Source organism: Carcharodon carcharias, chromosome 16, assembly GCF_017639515.1.
Source record: "Carcharodon carcharias isolate sCarCar2 chromosome 16, sCarCar2.pri, whole genome shotgun sequence".
Taxonomy (NCBI): Eukaryota; Metazoa; Chordata; class Chondrichthyes; order Lamniformes; family Lamnidae; genus Carcharodon; species Carcharodon carcharias.
Genome location: NC_054482.1, coordinates 18,838,227 through 18,855,225, shown reverse-complemented (window position 1 = coordinate 18,855,225; position 16,999 = coordinate 18,838,227). Strand labels below are relative to the sequence as shown.

Sequence of the window (16,999 nt, the reverse complement as noted above, 5' to 3'; positions counted from 1 at the left end):
AGAAGGGCAGAGAGCATGTTCAAGGCCCCCTGATGCTGCATTAGATGCTTTTGTAGAGAGGAGGAGAGAGAGGTCCACTATCCACAAAGAGCCAGGAGAACCTCCTGACAAACTTTGAGAAGACAGTGGATGCAGGTATCTCTGGCATTCAAGAGCAGGGGCAGTATTGAAGTGGGTCTATGAGAGTGGGAAATGTCATGAGTGGGGGGACTTAATTAGGTGGGATCCGAAATCTTGGTTTCCCAACATCGAGCTGAGTTTGTGAGATAAAATGGCTTGCATGTTAGCGACAGTGATGCCAACACACTGCCAAGTAGCAGGAAACTATTTACCATTCATTTGCATACCACTCATCAATTGGGAAGCATGTCAAATTAAGTCCTACTTTCAAGATTAAGTCAGTGGCGCATGGAAAACTCACGACGGCTTAAGATGGCGTGGACCAGGAGAGGCTGTTCAATCTTTGGATCTGAGGTGACCTTTGTCTTTGTCCAAATCTGCAGCTAATGTCCATCGCCATGACTCCTGAAGATCAGGTGCTGGTCGGAAACCTTTATCTCGCATGAGATCAGGAGTCTGTTGTCGGGGGAGGCCACTGTGAGATGGGAAGAGTTCTGGGCGTGGCCCAGGGAAGGAACATGCCTACCCATTGGTCAACTGCAGCTGCTCTTGGAATGAAAGCCATGTTAACAGAAGTGTTCATATCATTGCCGGCCTTCTTCACACAGTTCACTTTGTGGATCTGCAATGGTCTCAGATAGCCAATCTCTGCAACCTCAGGCGGTAGAGGAGAGAATTCGCCAGATGAAGGTCTTGGTCACACAGCAACATAATCCACAAGGCCATCAGCTGGTACCAGCCAAGGGGGAGGGAAGTCAAGACAAAGGCAGTCAGGGCTGTCACCATGGCTGAAGAACATTGGCATGTCAGTACATGTTCAGAACATGTACCAAATACCTCCAGATGTCTGAGAAGCAATTTCGGAGGCAGATAAGGCTTGCTCGGAAGGTGATCACTGATCTGTGTGCACTCCAACAACAAGACTTGCAGCCCCATGGCTTTGGGGGGAAGCCCATGCCCGTTCCCTCAAGATAACTATGGCCCTAAGCTTCTACGTCAACGGCTCATTTCAAGGCTCCATGGGGGACACGTGTGGGGTTTCTCAGGTTGAAACATATAGGTGCATATGGGAGGTAGCAAACGTCCTGCTCAGAAAAGCCAACAAATTCATCAGATTCCCAGCCAATGCTGATAGCCGGGCCGCTATTGGCTTTGGGGCCATTGCGCGGTTCCCACAGGTACAGGGTTTAATCGGCTGCACACGTGTGGCCTGTGGGGCTCCCTGGGAAGAGTCAGCTACATTTGTAACTCGGAAAGGATGTCAATTCCTTCAAGTTGATGTTGTCCGTGACCACTGGAAAATAATTATGCAGATGTGTGTTTGTTTCCCATGGAACTCCCGTCACTCATACATCTTCAGGAACTTCCAGCTGCCACAGTGATTTGAGGCCCCTGCCCAAGTGCAAGGTTGGATCCTGAGTGACAAGGGCTGTCCCCTGAGGCCCTGGCTTATGACACCAGTGTGTCATCCCCACAGGCCAGCGGGAGGAGGGCAGTGCAGCACATGGCTTAACAAGGGCATCATAGAGCAGACCACAGGACTGCTCAAAAAGTAACTCTGCTGCCTTGACTGGTCTGGCGGAGCATTGCAGTAGGCACCACTGAGAGTGTCTGGGATTGTCAGTGTCTGCTGTACCTTGCGCAATGTGACTTTACAAAGGGAGGAAGACTTGCCAATCGAGGACATGGAGGACCTGCTCACCTTCTCAGATGAGGATAATGGGGAAGAATAGGAGGAGGACAGAGATCTCGCCACAACTCTACCAGATGTCAGGACCATGCCAGAGATGTGCCAGGAATGTCAGGGACAATCTCACCTTCAGTCGCTTTGACCCAGGGTGATGCACCGACCTGACCATCATTTCCTCGCCTGCAAACCTTAGCCTGCTCCAATTGTGACCCACCTCTGCCAGACTCCCATCTTGAGCTACCTCACTACACACGTCATCTACCCCTTAGAAGGCTAAGGGGAGTGGGCTGTTGTCACACAATTTGAAAAGTGATGATTCCCCCAAGGATACCAACTTTGCACTAACTCTCAAATCAATGTAGCTGTCAAGAGCCGCCTCTCTGCTCCTTTCCCACATTATCAAGACCATGATAGCATGAGAAACATATCACTTCTTACGCTCATTAGTGACCTTTGTCAATCTCTTAGGCACGTCATTTATGGGGAGGCCAACTGATACTGCACGTTCATCCATGTCTTATCGCCTTTAGTATACAAATCATGCCATACATGTTACTATCCAATAGAGACTGATCTCTGACACACCACCACTTTCTTTCCTACATGGGTGTGATGTCTCTCAGTCCCCTTCCTTCAGCAACAACCATGAGACATGAAGCATGATGGTGCGATATGCCCTCCAAAGGAGGGTACCCCAAAAAATCAACATGATGCACACAGTAATCAAGTGAACAAAATCTAATGTGATATCCATATACCTGTGCATAATGTTTCAGCACCAGCGTCACCATTGTGCCCTTAATACTTAATTTTTCTTTTACAACTCCTACATCTTGACACAACACCAACATCAGCAGCTAATGAGGAGGGAGATTACTGAGAGTGATCCCATTGTGTGATTGTACGTGGGACACTTTGCAGCACCCAACATGCAGGTGGATGTGGCGTCCACTTCCTGTCCCACCATCGGGAGCCGCACACTCCTTAGTAAATTCCATCCATCCCAGGAATCTAGCTCAGAGAGCCTGAATGCAGGGCCACCAGAAGTTCAATGACCTCACACAAATGGTAAAGGTTAGCGAACTCATCTTGAAAATACCAAATCCCACTGCACCGCTACTTCACACACTGCTCAAAGCACAACACCCTAGTAATCTTTATCAATCACAACCCAGATCTAACATTCATAGTTGCAGCTCACCATCACACACTTAGCACAGCTGAAGCTTCACACCCACATCTCACAGCTTACACACATTGCTAACTATTCAACCATGACAGTCACATCACCTAACCACTTTGCACCACACTCACTGACCACCTCCCTCTTTCTTGGAGGACAAGGTGGCAGTATAACGGGAGACAGTCACATGTGGCCGGTGAAGAACAGGGCAGCTGTGTGGCCTTACCTCCATGGAGGAGTCAGTGCTTGCCATTATTGGCCATGACTGAGATCGTAGCCAGTGGTGGGATTGAAACCATTGAGATGATGGTATATTCTTGTTTAATTCTCCTTCTCACATCCTGCTCAATCCCCACTTTCCCTTGGTTTACAAGCTGCGGATGGGGTAAGCACGTGTTCTTTCTTTCCCCACCCCTTGCTTTCACCATGACACAATCCTTGTGCCTTTCTACTTTCAGATATCCAAGAATTGCAGCCTTGCCAGGCACTGGTGAAATAGAAAGAGATAGGGAAGCAGGAAGACAGTGATAGGAAAGAGACATCGTCACTTGCTCTCTCACTCGCTGCCGCCTCAGCTACTGATACTGGGCATACTTTAGAGGCTAGCTTAGAGACGGGACCTGCACATGGTGAGACACCAGGCATAAGTAGTCTGCAGCCAGAGCAGGGAACAAGGGTAACACAGGGGCCAGCATGTAAGGAGGTCATATACAAATCACTAAATTTATCCTGCTTTTTGTGGATAGGACAAACCTGGATAATTTTCCGCATTGCCTGGTAGATGCCAGTGCTGTAGCTGTATCACAGCTAGGACATTGTCAGGGCCCACAGCCTTTGCTGAATCCAATGCCTTCAGCTAGTTCTTGATATCATATGGAGTGACTTAAATTGGCTGAAGAGTGGCATCTGTGACGCTGGGGACCACAGGCTGTGGCTTGAATAATTTGTGGGACAGCTTCAGCATATTTTTGAGAGGAGGACTTTGCAGGGTCCACTGGGCAGGGTGTGCCTTTGTCATTTCCAGTGCATTGGTTGATGCTGGGTGGTCTGTCTGGTTTTAATCTTATTCAACTTTTCAGTAGTGCTTTGATAAACTGAGTTGCTTGCTAGGGCATTTCAGAGGATAGTTAAGACTCTACAACATTCTGGTTGGTCAGCAGTCACTTGTAGGCCTGATCAGATAAGGGTATCAGATTTCCTTTTCTAAAGGACATTAGTGAAACAATTAGGGTATTTTTATGCTAGTTTCATGATCATCATGACTGAGACTGGTTTCTTATTCCAGATTTATTAGTTAATTGAATTTAGATTCAACCATAGTGGGATTTGAGCTCATATCAAAGGATTATTAGTCCTGACCTCTGAATTACTAGCTTAGTGACATTATCATTAGGCTAGCATTCTGTTTCCAGCTGTCTTGGAGTACAGAGCCTCAGAAATCTCTCTTATACAACAATGGACAATAAACTGCCAATGTTATAAATATCACCTAGTCTATCCTGGAAGAAGCTAGTTACATAAAGGCTCATTACCATGGACACCTTTACATCACTGTTAATGCCGACCTTGCCCTGCTCTGAAGCTGCAGTTGGGTCTCCAGCAAGGTGGCAAATTTCAGTGAAGACCCCATTAGTAAAAAGGAGGAATCTGAAATACTGTTTCTCACCGAGGTTCGAGTTGAAGAATTGCTCCCTGGCTATCTTGAATGTTTATAAACTTCTACTGAGAGCCTTTCTCTCCCTCATGCCACCTCTCCTCCACAACCCTCCTCCCTCTTCCAGCAGTTCATCATGCTTTGGTTCATCTCTGCTCATTCTCCCTGTCGTGTTTTCATCCAAGGGGTCATGTTTGGGAGCAAGTGGGTCATGCAGAATTCTTGAAGTCAAGGCAAAGTCCTTTAATAAATGCCACACCAAACAAGCACTTCTACAATTAAAGCAACAGACAGTAGGAAACAATCGGCAACCAGCCTGTAAGCACTTGAAGATCTCTTCAAATCACACTGCTGGCAGTCCTTCTGGCTGCTGAACATGTGTTCAGCTGTCTGGGGTTAAAAGAAGATGTTTGCTGGAGTGTTTAGATCCAATATGTTAGCACCGACATAAAATTAGCTTTACATGCTGATTGACCTCACAAACTCCCAATCCTGTATACTTCTGACAGAAGCTCATAGCTCACGTGCAAACCTTGCCAAAACATCAGAAAACTTAGTGAAATTCCCATGTCATCTACAAACCACCTATATTACTGCAGCAGAATGATCACGGAGAGAATATATATGCGTGTTTTAAGGCATATGTTGATCACTGTTCCTGGGAGGATGACATTCTGAGCCTGAAGCCTAGTAATTTTGTTAATTACTCTTTCCTTTATTTTTTTGACTTTCACAATGAGCCAATTTGTTTCCTTGACAAAAAGCAAAAGCAGTTTATACTTAAACCATTTATAATTTACAAGCTTTTAAAACCAGATGTAGAATTACTTCTTGAATTATCTAGATAAATACATCTCTTCTATTTTGTTTAATTTTAGCTTTGGTCTTCACGTTGTGGATGGACGGTACATTGTTTCAATCAATTTGTGTGGACATTATCATGAGACAGTATATCTAAAGACTGCAATACATGGGTGGACCTCTGCTTTGTTCCTTACTTCTATGGACCCCACAATCTCACACTTTCCTGCAAGCAGATTGACAATTATTTACACATACAGCATCAATGCCATATACCGTTCCTTCCACCTTCTGTCCTCCAATTACATGAGAGTTCTGCTTTTAAGTGTAAGAGTAGAGGGGATTGAGACAGTTGGTCTCTAGAAATAGATTCCTGCTGTACAGCAATCATGGCATATATAATGAAAGCAAATAAGAAGCTACATTGATGTTGTGCCTTTCACATCCTTGGGATACATCAAAACGCTTAAAAATGTTAAATTACACAAACTTTGCTATTTTTGCATCTACCATGTTGCATGCTACACCCATACAAACATTGATCTATTGGTGCAGCTTTTTTTGCAGATATCTTAACCAATCAAACAATTGGCCATCTATAACCCTCAGCAGCCTCTCTCCTCACCCAGATATCTCCCTCTGCTGACATCTTTCCTTAAGCCATCGTCTTCCAATCCCAGCTGTCTCCCTCCCCTCCCAATCACCCCCCACCACCCCCAGCTGTCTCCAGTCTCCCCCAACCCATCTCTCTGCTCCCCCAGCTGTCTCCCTCCCCTCTAAATCATGTCCCGCCTCCCCCAGCCATCTCCAGCCTCCAACATCCATCTGTCTCCTCTCCCAGTTGCCTCCCTCCTCTCTCAGCCCTCTCCCACCTCCCCCAGCCGTCTCCTGCCACCCCCAGTCACCTCCCTCCTCTCCCGGCCGTATCCTGCCTCCAGCTGCTCCCTCAGCTGAATCCCAGCCATCTCCGTCCATGCCCGGCTGTATCCTTCCTTTCCCAGCCATCTCCCTCCTCCCCCAGCCACCTACCTCCATCGCCCTCCTTCTCCAATGTCTCCCTCCCCTCCCAACCATCTCCCACCTCCCCCAGCTGTCTTCCAACCCACCCCAACCCTAAGCTGTATCCCTCTTTTTCCAACCATCTCCCTCCTCCCACAACCATCTCCCATGTTCCCCAGCAGGCTGTCACCTCCCCCAGCATTTCCCTTCTCCCCCAACATCTCCCTCAGCCTTTTCTCCCCTCCCCAGCCATCTCTCTCCTTCCCCAGCTGTCTCTTTCCCTCCTTCCCCAGACATTTGTCTATTCCCCCAGACATCTCTCCTCCCCCAGGCGTCTCGTTCCTTCCCAGCCATCTCTCTTTTTACTCATCCCTCTCCTTCACACTTCCCAGCTATTTCCCCGCCATCCCTAACTATTCCATTCCTCTCCCATCCGTCTACCTCCCCTTGTCATATCCTCCCTGACCCAGTCACTTCCCTCCATTGCCATAACTCCCAGCTGAAAGCTGCTGCATCTCATGGATCCGACTGCCACATATGGCAGGCGGGGATTCCTATTCTAACAAGAATCCCAGCCGCGGCATACAACAGCTGTGCTCTTTTCCATAGCTGGCGGCATTCTTGGAGGAGCGGTGTGGAGGGGAGAGGGGAACAAACACTGACGTTACTCCTCAGTGAATGCTAATGTACGAGTCGGCTCCCCAGAGTGTTGCCAGTTGGCGTGATCACAGTCCTGAAGTTCTCATGACTGAGCCATGCTGACAGCAAGTCCCACCATTTGGTGAACATTTCCTTTACTTCAACCCTCAGAAACTTCCCCAAGTTTTGGAAATAACATGGACAGCTGTACATTTATTCACAGAGTGCATGTGCTTTCACATTCTCTTCTCAGGCTCTTTCCCTTTGTGTAATTCATGTTTTATCTGATCCTCCACGCAGATGAGTTCAAGGTTTTCCTGAAGAAGTTGCCGACTGAGTATTTCCTGAACTCTTCGACCATCCTGCAGCTGTGGACGATGGATTTCAGTCTCCAGCACCGCTACGAGCAGCTGGAGGCCAGCCTGAAGGTGCTCTTCAACAAGGCGCAAAAGACTGTCCGCAAACTCTTCAGCCTAAGTAAGCGCTGCCAGAAACAACCGAAATTCGTCCTCCCCAGAGAAAGGTACAGGATATTCACACACCACATGAAATAATTAAAATACCCTTCTGTGCATTCATTATTAAAACCTGAGAGAAAAGATTGTATGATGTGTGATTGGTATTATACATGGCAAAGCCATTGGGAATGTATGGTTGATGTTACGGAGAGGATGTTCTTATTTATAAGGCTATGATGTTGCACAATATAATGGAGTTTGAAGGTGTTGATTGGTTTTCATGGCAATTAAGCATAAAATGATAGCTATCATTGCCAACCATCACAAATATACAGTAATAACTATCATTAGCAATAGTTACACATATCCTTGAGACACTTACGATAAAATGTATTAATGAAGAATTTACTACATCACAGGTTTCGAGCTTGATGGGATAGGCTTGCCAAGTCTTGTTGACTCCTGAAGTATCTATTCTAACTGACCTCTATGTATCCTTGTTTGCACCCAGGCTATATGAGAATCTGCGCCTATCAAAGTATTCAGCAAACATTTTCCTGCTTCTTCAGTGTCTATGGTGATATGTTATTGGCAGAACTGGATTGAGGGGCTGAATAGCCTACTCCTATTCCTATATGTGTATGTTATCAGCTAAAGCTCTCTGACTGGAATTCCTTGCAACTTAAACTGTCATTCCAACAGAAACCTATTTAACAGGCAAAAGCTAAAGGTTTACCTGGGAATACATGAGGCTTGCTGATTTGTGGAGCTTGCTGATCTCACTTGAATGAGGGAAAGGATCAATCTAATTCCTGGTCTCTATGCTCAGGCTCTCTATAAAGAGTGTCATTGCTGAACTGGTGGTGTTACAGTCTATGTGGGGGAAGCATAAACCAGAATAACCAAATTTACTGAATGATCCCCATCCCTCAACTCAAACTAATGTGGAAATTTTACCAACAAGACTTCACTTTTTGTTATTTTTACTTTAACATGAATCAAGCAAATGATACTTCAAATAAAAAGATAAATTTTGCTTTAAATATTTGATACAAAAAAGATATATCTTACTAGATCACAAGCACCCGCATCACTCCCCACATAAATGTAGCACTATGTGCAAACTCACAGTCTTTCCAACTCAATCGATTTGGCCCTTGAGTTACATTCACTGGCCGGGGTATTCCATTCAAGATCCCTGCATGTGGTTAGCACTGACACGGCACACGTCTACCAATCCTCTCTTACTTGGGTCACATCAGTCTTGATGGTGTAGCCTACCAGAGTTCCTTTTCAACCGACCAAACAACAACACCTCGTTCATGGTCTGGTCCTCCGATACAAACTCTCAGCTCTTTTACATGCCTGAGTTATTCACACCACTTTAGGATTCAGTCATATATCACTTCTCCAAGAGCTTCTAGACTTTTATTTTTCTTCTTACTGCCAAACAGAAAACTGATCTTTTCATAGAGCTTTGCTGGCTTCTCTTCACGTCAATTCTTTATTCCTCTTTCTGTCTCTGTTTCCTTTCTTTCTGTATCTGCATGTGTGTGCTGAGCATCTTCACCCTCCAGCTCATCTCTTTGTAGCTCTCCTTTGTATCTCGTGACACAGGCTCTGTCTTACCTTCCTTCCTGTTGGTATTGCTTCCAGGTCAAGGGTCACCAAATTACATGGACTAGTATTTCAATTTATCCAAGAAAATTACAATTGATCCCTTTACAATTGATGCAAATGCTTAGGATTCCTTTTCAAACATTATTAATAACAATTGCAGATTCCACAGATATTTAAATAAATTACAGATTTTCCTAACTATTGCTTCTAGGTCAAAGGCCGTCACAGTGGAGAATATTAACAATTGTTTTTTAATATTTGAAAATTTTCACTAGTTGAATTGTAACTGAAACTTCCATGGTAATTCCCCAACTGTAAAAAGATGGATAATGTTTCAGCTTCTGTTTGATAAATACTTTTCTGTTAGAATAACAGTTTAAATTCAAAGAGTTTCCAGTCAGAGAGCTTTAGCTGATAAGTGCATTTAATATAAAAAATGGGCTGTATTGAATAAACTAAACAACCTCAAAAAGGATAAAAGCTCTGAAACAGATGGATTGCATCCACATATTTTATCTAGGGAAGAGATAGCAGAGGAATTACTACTCACATTTAATAATTTGTTAGAAAAGGGTGCAGTGTCAGAGCACTGACGGATAGCTAATGTAACTACTATATTCAAGGTGTATGAACTTATAGAACATGTCCAGAGAATTATAGATCAGTCAGCTAAACAACCGTGGTAGAAAAATAATAGAATTCCTGCTAGAGAAGAGAAGAGAAATGTAATAATCTGGTCAGCATGGATTTCATAAAAGGGGAAATCTTGCTTGACTATCCAAATTGATTTTTTATGAGGACATAACAGAGAGTGTAGAAAATGGTAATGCCACAGATAGGTTTTCAAAAGATCTTTGATAAGGTGTCTCATAACAGACTAAGGAATAAGGTCAGAGAATGTGAAATCAGTGGACAAGTAGCGGAATAGATTGCCAGCCGACTTCAAGATGGAAAGCAGAGATTGGTGGTAAAGAATAGTTTGTCAGAGTGGCAGAAGGTGAGAAGTGGTGTTCAACAGGGGCTGCTGACAATTTGGACTTTGGAATCCGAAACACAATTTCTAACGTTGTGGATGACACCAAGTTGTGGGATGATAGTCAACATGAAGGACTGCAACAAATTATAGGAGGACATTAATAAAGATGCTGAATGGATGACTAATTGGTAAATAAAGATCAACCCAGGTAAATGTGAGGTAGTACATTTTGGTAGGAAGAATATGAGGGTCACTTATTACCTGCAAGTCTAGATGGGATGGAAGAGCAAAGGGATTTCAGACTAATAATACACTAATCACTAAAAGTTGCATCATAGGTTAGCAAGGCCATGAAAATGGAAACCAAGCACCAGGCTTCATTTCTAGAGGAAAAGAATTGAAAAGTAGTGATGCTATCCTAAAGCTGCAATGAACCTTGGTTAGACCACAGAGTGCTGCATGCAGTTTTGGTCGCCATGTTATAAAAAGGATATAGAAGCACTGGACAGAAGGCAGAGAAGATTTACAAAGATGATACCAATATAAATCAGGAAAGAATTGACAGGCTAGATCTCTTTACTCTTGAAAAAAGAAGGCAGAGGGGTTACTTAATGAATGTATTTAAATTATGAAAGATTTTGATAGAGTGGATACAGAAAGGACATTTCTTCTTGTGGGGAAGAGTATAATTAGAAGCCATAAATATAAGATGCTCAAGAAATCCAATAAGGAATTCAGAAGAATCTTCTTTACCCAAAGAGTGATAAGAATGTGGAGTGTACTAACACAGGTAGTAGATGAAGCAAATAGCATAGATGCATTTGACGGAGAAGGGTCTAGATCATTATGATGGTAAATTTGGGTAAGGAAATATGAGAGGAGGATTGAGCAGAGCATAAACACCAATATGGACTGGTTAGGCCGAATTGCCTGTTCCTGTGCTGTTCACCCATGCAATTAGGATTAGTGCTCACTGTGTTCCGAGCCAGAAAATTAGCCAGGGCTCGCAAACCCATTCACTATCTAATCATATCTGCCAGTGTAAATTAGAAAGTGCCCTCCAATATCCACCACCTCAGCTCACACGTGAAATACTGTCACCTGGTTGTGAATCTGGAAGGTTGCTTAATGTTTGAGGAACCATGCACCAGAGAAGTGTCAGCATCTTCAGGATAGGATCTGAGGACATGGAAAAATTGTGTCGGAGTTGGCACAGCTGATCAGTTCGTAGTATTACGTTGAATGTTTGGCACAGAAACAGGTCATTCAGCCAATGCTGGTGTTGATGCTCTGTACAAGCTTCCTCCTGCCAATTTTACCTAAACATATTAGCATATCCTTCTATTCCTTTCTCCCTAAAATTCATAACTAGCTTTTCCTCAACTGCATCTATGCTATCAACCTCAGTTACTCCTTGTGGTAGCAACCTTCACATTCTCACCAATCTCTTGGTAAAGAAGTTTCTCCTGAAATCCTCCTTGGATTTGTTAGTGACTGTCTTATAATTATGGCCCTAGTTTTGGATTCTTCCACAAATGACACCTGCCGTAGGCCTGGAAAAGTAAGGACTTTGTGTGAGTCATGTTATGGGGATTGATCATTGTTAAAACTGCAGCCCAGCTAATTAGATGAGGAAATACTTTGAAACATGAAGGTTTTCAAATAGCCAAAGTAAAAGAGAGACATATAAGCCGGGACTTTCCCCTCGGCGATTTGGGGGCGGGGCCCAGTCGCTGAGGGGATAATGACGTGAGATGACATCAGGAGGAATCCCCGACATCATCCTGGGCCATTTAAATTTTTAGAAAGGCGGGTGGAGAGCGAAATCAGCTGTCCGCCCGCCGACCTGTCGGTGGCCAATTGAGGCACTTTGGCATCAGTTTCCTTTCAAATCAGCAGCACCATCATGTCTGCCAATCCCTCATCATGCCAAGTAGACACTTCTAAGCAAACATTCTACCTAGATAATTGCTCACCACTTGAGCAATGCAGGTGGTACTCGTTATCTGTAGCCACAGATGAGAAGGTATGTATTCAATTTACCTATTCAATGTACCTATTCACTATTGGGTAGTACAGCAAGTGTATTCCCTGTATTCTCTGTTAATTGATTACCAGATGTACAGTTATAATTATAATCAGGCTAATTATGTAGTGGCAGGCAGGTTAAGAAACCAGTTTTCAGTGGAAACTCTGCTTGCTGGTAAATAATTCATTCTGTTTGTACTGATTCCTGGAGCCAACCCTTCCTCCCTGTTGATTGTAATGCATGACCACATGCACTCCGTAAATTTCCCAGTTGGAAGTGGAAAGCTTCCTCCTATCCATCCAATAGTGCACTTGCTGTAGTCAAGAACATGAGCTAGCCTAACTGCTGCTTAATATTTCCAACTGTCTCAATGACACCATCTCCTGAAAGTAGACAGATGGAATTTATTTGAATTCTCTCTGGCTAGCGATTTCATTCAGGAATAAAAGAAAAGTAAAAATTACATGGAAATTTTGCAAATGATGTTGAGAAATTTCACTCAACCTTTGTACAAAAGCCTCCATAGGACTGCTAATCTGTCTGAGGGATGTGCGAGAAGTGACCATAACAATGCTTCAGAAAGTTAAGCATATAATAATAGGATTGAGTCCACCTGGCATTGTGTGAGGGGTGTATCTATCTCATTCCATTCATGCAATATTGAGGTAAATTGAGGGCCAAGTGAATAAGGTTTTTTTAAAATATTCATTCATGTGGGCATCGCTAGCTAGGCCTGCATTTATTGCCCATCCCTAATTGCCTTTGTTCAGAGGTAAGTTAAGAGCCAACCACATGGCTGTGGGTCTGGAGTCACATGTAGGCCAGACCGGGTAAGAATGGCAGATTTCCTTCCCTAAAGGACATTAGTGAACCAGATGGGTTTTTACGACAACAGCAGTATGTTTCCAGTCCAAAGCGAGGGCAGGCACTGTTGGACCTGGTTCTGGGGGAATGAGTTGGCCCAAGTGATTCAAATAACAATGGGAGAGCATTTAGGGGACAGTGACCATTGCATCATAAGGTTTAGGTTGGCCATAAGAGAAGGACAAGGAGAAATCCAGGGCAGGAATAATTAATTGGGGGAAAGCCACCTTCAATGGGATGAGAATGCACCTGAGTCGAGTAAATTGGAATTAAATGTTGGCAGAAAAGATGGTGGCCAAACAATGGGCTACCTTCAAAGAGATAGCATTGCAGGCAATGTCAAGGGGAAATGTAGGACAAATAATTATAGAACACCCTGAATGATGGGAGAGATAGAAGAGAAGATGAAAAGGAAGAAGTACCCGTGTGACAGATGTCAAGTAGAAAATACAATGGAGAACCAAACTGAATATAGAAGGCCCAGGCGGGAAGTGAAAAAACTAATCAGAGAAGCAAGGAGAGAGCATGAAAAGAGACTAGCAGCTAACAAAAAAGGGAATCCCGAGGTCTTCTATAAGTCTGTAAATAATAAAAAATGTAGGGCCAATGAGGGATAAAAGAGGAGACATGTGGAGGCCGGAGAATTAGTGGAGGTATTAAACTAGTACTTTGCAGCTGTCTTTAAAAGGAAGAGGATGTTACCCAGGCTAAGGTGAGAAGGAGGTAACTGGTGCACTCGAGGAATTTACAATAGAGAAGGAGGAGGTATTAGAAAGGCTATCTTTACTTAAAATGGATAAGGTACCAGGAGCGGATGAGATGCACCCAAGGATACAGAGGGAGGTGAGACTGGAAATTTCAGAGGCACTTGTGATAACCCTCTAGTCCTCCTTAGATACGGGGGTAATGGAGGAGGACTGGTGAGTTGCAAATGTTACATCCTTGTTCAAAAAGGGGTGCAAGGGTAAGGGCGGCAACTACAGACCAGTCAGTTTGGCTTCAGTGGAAGAGAATATTCCCCCCGTTGGGGGGTATGTGCAGGGGCGTGTGGGGGCAGACGGGGGCGGGTGCAGATCCGATCGGCGCCCCCCATCGGCTCCGCACCGCCATTTTACATGGGCGGGCCAGTTAAGACCCACTCAGCGCGATGTACACCGGGAGCACTGAGCACTCCCTGTGCGGGTCGGGGGCGGGGGTGGGGGGTGCGTGTTCCTGAGTCAGGAGTGCAGAAACAAAGGTGCTCAGGGAGATTGGTTTATGTTTTAAAAATCTAAATAAAGGAAGGAAAAAATTTTAAGACATGTCCTGTCATATGATAGTTTAAAAGAATTTTACTCGATTTACAAACACTTCATGAAATCTCATCCCACCCGTGGATGAGGTTCCATGAAAAATGCAAAGGCTGCTTGGGCTCTTCACCTGCCTACCCGCCAACCTTAAGGTTCGACAGGCAGCTCAGTTTATTAGTTTAACTAGTTTTTAAATGGCCCTAACAGGCATTTAACAGTTTCGGCTGCGTGCCCACCGAACTGAAAATCGAAATGACGCGCGGTGATGTCGGGACGCCCTGTTAATGTCACCCCGCGTCATTTTATGCCTCGGCGAGCGGGCCCCCCCCCCCCGCTCACCGAGCTGAAAATTCTGACCTGTAGTTCAAAACAAAATCAGTAGTCGCTTTGACAGGTGCAGGATAACTAAGGAAAGCCAGTATGGATTCATTAAGGAAAAATCAAGTTTAACTAGCTTGCCAGAGTTTCATGGTCATCGTCGGATTTTTATTGTATTCAAATTTCACCATCTACCATGGTGGGATTTGAACCCACGTCCCTAGTGTATTAAAAACAAAAACAGAATTACCTGGAAAAACTCAGCAGGTCTGGCAGCGTCGGCGGAGATGAAAAGAGTTGACGTTTCGAGTCCTCATGACCCTTCGACAGAACTTGCGTCGAAGGGTCATGAGGACTCGAAACGTCAACTCTTTTCATCTCCGCCGATGCTGCCAGACCTGCTGAGTTTTTTCAGGTAATTCTGTTTTTGTTTTGGATTTCCAGCATCCGCAGTTTTTTTGTTTTTATCCCTAGTGTATTACCCTGGGTCTACTCTGAAATAGTAGTTCAGTGACAATACCACTATGCTCCACCATCTGCCCCTAATGACATATGGAAAATTGTGGAGCATAAGAAGGCAAGGTTAGAACAAAAAAAAAAAGGCTCTGATACTTTAGCTCAAGCAGTCCAGTAACTCAAGAAACCAGCTGATGTAACTCAGCAGCCCAGTAATGATGATTCCAGTGATTGCCTACTCCACCCCTCCCCGAGTCTGACATTGATCCGGTTCCACATTCTATGTGAGATTCCTTCAGATTTCTGGTTCACTCAGAGCCTTTTATGCAGAATTCAATCAAAGGGATTTCCGGATCTAATTCATTTCTGGCATCATTAAAAATGTTGAGATTCATCAAAGTGGAACTTTCATCTCCTCACTGCCTGCCAACATTTAATTACTGAGCTATCACTCTACGTTTGTTGGGCTCCTTTTGTGATTTTTGAGGTCAAGCTAATGGCCCGCACTTGCCTAGACTACCATTTGTCCCATATGTAGATACAGGTGCTTATAGCTGATTGCTTCAACCCTGCAGAACCTTTTACAATTGAGCTAACCCTTCATTACTCTTGTGAGTATCTTCCATAAGTTTCCTTCAGTGCCTGGCCCAGACAATTTATCAAGTGCACCATTCTCAATGTTTCCATTACTTCCCTTGTGAACATTTGCAAAATGTAATATCGAAGTGATTTTACTCTTTTTGCTTTAATTCTCAACTATTGTACCGCTTTTATCTTTGACATCATCTCTAATCACTTATTTGGTATGTACGACTGACTTACAGTGCTAAATGCTCCTTACTATATTCCTCCCTGAACACGTATTAAACACCTGTTAATATTTTATTACACAGCTTTACTTTTCCCTGCAGGTTTTAAACGGTAGGACAAAATTTGATGTCAAGATAATGATGAAGCATTCACTGTTATTTGTGTATAAATGTTATAACAACTTCAGGAAAGGAGCAGAGAAGAGACTTTGTTAAATTTATATATACCAAAGTTACTGTTCAATCTGTGCTGCTGTGGTATTCATTTCAGAAAAATGTCTGCCTCACCATTGAAATATATTGAGTGGTGTGAGGTTGCTGTATGAACATGCTAGGTATGAATAAACATACCACAGATAAATAGGATTAGTAGTTAGCAGAAGTACCCTTTTAACAACATTATAATTGTTAATGACCACCAATCAGCCTCTCTAGCATTGAAAATCAACTATTGAGGGTGTGGAGTCTTATTCTGTCAGGTTTTGATCTTTTTGGGTAGATTTTAAAGTGTCAAATTTTAATTTTGATTTTTTTCCTTTCTGTCCCTTTTTCCTCTCATTTAATCCAACCATTCTTCACACTTCATTTGTCTTCCTGTACCTGATTTGCTATTAAATTCACAACCTTTAATTCAACTTCCTTCTCAGTCCTTGTGCTGCATATTCCCCAATCTGTACATCACATTGGTAAAGGAGAAGGCAGTTGGTCAACCTGCTCACTCTGAAGCTTCCAGTTGCCCAGTTTTCCTCATTCTGCCGATAACAACTTGCACTTTCAGCAATTTTATGGCAAAAATGTTTTGATCTGAAACATGCAGGAGCAAATCTAACTAATGGCGAATGCCATTAGAAGTCCCTGTTCTAGCAAAATCTGGCCCAGAATGGGACTTTTGCTCCCTTCTTATTGTATATCTAATATATTTCAGAGCAATGTAGAGATTACACTAGTTATTATGTGTCAAACAGGTTTTATTTACAGTGTTTTATAATGCCTGCTCTGTTTCATGCTTCTTGCAGTTTCCGGCCCCTTTTGCTTTCTCTTTGTTTCTTTTCCCTGAGTCCACAAACAGGCTTAACCAATCAAACAAAGTGCGT

At 43.7% G+C, this 16,999-nt stretch overlaps 1 protein-coding gene across 1 annotated transcript in view; it reads left to right on the top strand.

Annotated features, from left to right (window-relative positions):
- The window catches only part of LOC121289295 (BMP/retinoic acid-inducible neural-specific protein 3-like), a 207,985-nt gene that overhangs the window by 170,164 nt on the left and 20,822 nt on the right, over positions 1-16,999 (top strand). The window contains exon 7 of the mRNA XM_041208600.1: positions 7,387-7,609. Within this exon, the coding sequence (XP_041064534.1) occupies positions 7,387-7,609 (223 nt within the window). The remainder of the gene's footprint in view (positions 1-7,386; positions 7,610-16,999) is intronic.